The 2,500-nt window shown below is 38.4% G+C and overlaps 1 protein-coding gene across 1 annotated transcript in view; it reads right to left on the reverse strand.

Annotated features, from left to right (window-relative positions):
• Positions 1 to 260: 260 nt before the first annotated feature.
• siglec15l (sialic acid binding Ig-like lectin 15, like) overlaps positions 261 to 2,500 on the reverse strand; it is an 11,754-nt gene continuing 9,514 nt past the window's right edge. The window contains exons 5-8 of the mRNA XM_030072857.1: positions 1,591 to 1,677; positions 785 to 832; positions 489 to 525; positions 261 to 403 (exon numbers count right to left, since the gene is read on the reverse strand). Coding sequence (XP_029928717.1) covers positions 494 to 525; positions 785 to 832; positions 1,591 to 1,677 — 167 coding nt within the window. The 3' untranslated portion in view covers positions 261 to 403; positions 489 to 493. The remainder of the gene's footprint in view (positions 404 to 488; positions 526 to 784; positions 833 to 1,590; positions 1,678 to 2,500) is intronic.

The following is a 2,500-nucleotide window of genomic DNA, read 5'->3' on the forward strand; positions in this document are numbered from 1 at the left end:
TCCCTGCACTCAACCAGTGCTACCGAGGTGCCTTTGAGCAAGGCAGTGACTGCACCGTCAGTACAGAGTGTGTGCACTGGGCAGCTTCCAGTCTGAACCAATGAGGAAACATTTGTTGGCTGAATAAAAAGTTTAGGAAGACGAGGAATTTTCTGCAGTTGAAGATCCACGACTTTAAAATCCTTCCAGGCCGACGCAGCGTGAAGGAACCGTTCTGCTCTGCGACTTTTACGTTCCACATCAAACCACCTGAGAACATCGCTGCTTTTTTTATTGCAGGAACATGAAGAAATGCAGGACTTTTACTTTGAACAGTGGATTTTTTTTCATCAGGTGCTGATATTTTAACTTGATTGTGGACTTCTCCCACAGATTCTGTTCAGCCTCCAGCAGCGAGATATTCCTGCAAAAGAGAGATTATAGAGGTTTGTCCATAAATTATCGCTGACTGACCACAACATATTAAACCTGTAGGATATGGTTCCTACCTATGTCAGTGTGGGGCGTGCAGCAAGCTGTACACTCCTGCAAGCACAGAGGTTTTGTCATTTAAAAATTAAAAATTAAATAAACAGAAAATGACTAGAAAATTTTGAAAAAAAAAAAAAAAGTAAAAAAAAAAAAAAAAAACCTAAAATGTTAAGATGGTGAAATAACAGCTTTCACAGCAAAAGTCTGCCCATGGGCACCTGGGTTTCAAACTTCCTTTAACATCCTGCTGCCTCTCGCTCTCTGGTCCGACGGCCTGCAGCTGCAGATTCACCTGCAGCTCAGTGACACTCACCTGTGTCTCCCTGATCAGCTGGCATGTCTCTGACTCCACTGCGCGTCACTGTACAGAAAAATAAAATCAGAGCTGAGCTGCCTCAGGGTTGGCAGCAGCAAGGCGTGTGCTCTCTTTGCACCATTTAGTTCAATTTGCAAAGCAAACAAGACGTCAACATGAACACAATGCAAAACCCTGCAGCTGAACAAGACGCTCAGTCTCGTCTTCAGAGTACAAATCTTATTTTTATGAAACTATTTTATACAGAAAATCCTAAAACAAGTGAACATGTGTTGGAAACGAGAGATTATCCGCACACACTGATTTTTTTTTCCTTGTTTGAAGAAAAAACTATTTTAAGATTTTAACACTGATGATGAGACTTCTGATGTTTTTTTATTTATAATAAATGATGGTTTATACAGGGTGACCCAAAAAAATGGAAACTTTTTAACAATCATATAAAACCAAGAGTGATGGAAGAAAAATATTTTATTCATAGTAATTGAAACCTGAAAACATGCCATTTAAGAAACAATGATGGAATATTCATTTTTTAAAAATTGTGCTACCACTTGCTCATGTCTGCCAATACGCACTTCAAAGATTCCCGTTTTTTGGGTCACCCTGTATTATCTAATCATTTAGGGTCTACCTGATTAATTATTGGACGTGGACTTGTAGCTGAAAATATAATTTCACAAGAAATGCCGACACAGATTAATATCATCGTTTCAGTTCCTGGGTTTGGAGACGCTGTGATAAATACTGCTTTAATAGCTGTAATATAAAACACTGATGCCCTCAGAGCTGAGGTGACTCACGGCTGTCAAGGCTGATGTCTGAATAAACCAGCTGAGGCTCTTCAGCACCGCCTACTGGAGCGTCAGGGCAGTGCTGCGGGAAAAATCCTGCAACAAGAAAGCAGATATGCAGATGACACCGCCATTTACCCTGATGAAGACTTTGTTTACAGTTAAAGAGTTTTTAGTTATCCAACCATTCTCCTCCACTACAGCAACAGTTACCATCAGTTACCAGGGACACGTCGCCATGTTGGAGTGACAGCAAAAAGTAACATCCTACTCTTATAATAATAACATTCATTTGTATAGCACTTTTCAAATCCATGTTATAAAGTGTTTCAAAGGAATAAAATTGAGAGACCAAGAAGTCAACAGCAGTAAAGAAAAATGGACTAAACCTAAAAATAGAATACAAAAATAAATTATTAATAACAAACAGCATGAAGTCAAATAAGATATTTTCTAAACAAAACAGAACAATGTATCCTTTACATTTCTAAAAACAAAAGGCAAATTCAGGCGTTATTTGAGGGAAGAGGCCAAGATAATACTTAAATAATATTATATTTATTTATAAAATTTCCTTTGATTGTTACTCTTCCAACATGGCAGTGTCCTCTCAAAATTATCAGTGACCAAGGTAATAATAACATGTAAGAACAGGCTCCTATTGGCTGCTACTATGAAGCCAGAGCTCCCCATGGGTTAAATTACTCACTATTTTACTCATTTTGTTTTATACTATTCACTTTTGTGCAGTATTGCCAAAGTCCCTGGAGCATAAAAGATGTTTGCTAAGAAAAGAGTGACTTTTTATCTGATAAATTTGTCTGTAATTGTATGAAAAGTCAGCTTTTTGGCAGTGGGCAACAGAGGCCACTTCCCTGTGAAAGTGCAGGGTAATAACCTGAACCACTTACCTGCCATC

The sequence above is a fragment of the Myripristis murdjan genome, chromosome 16 (genome assembly GCF_902150065.1).
Source record: "Myripristis murdjan chromosome 16, fMyrMur1.1, whole genome shotgun sequence".
In the NCBI taxonomy this organism is placed as follows: Eukaryota; Metazoa; Chordata; class Actinopteri; order Holocentriformes; family Holocentridae; genus Myripristis; species Myripristis murdjan.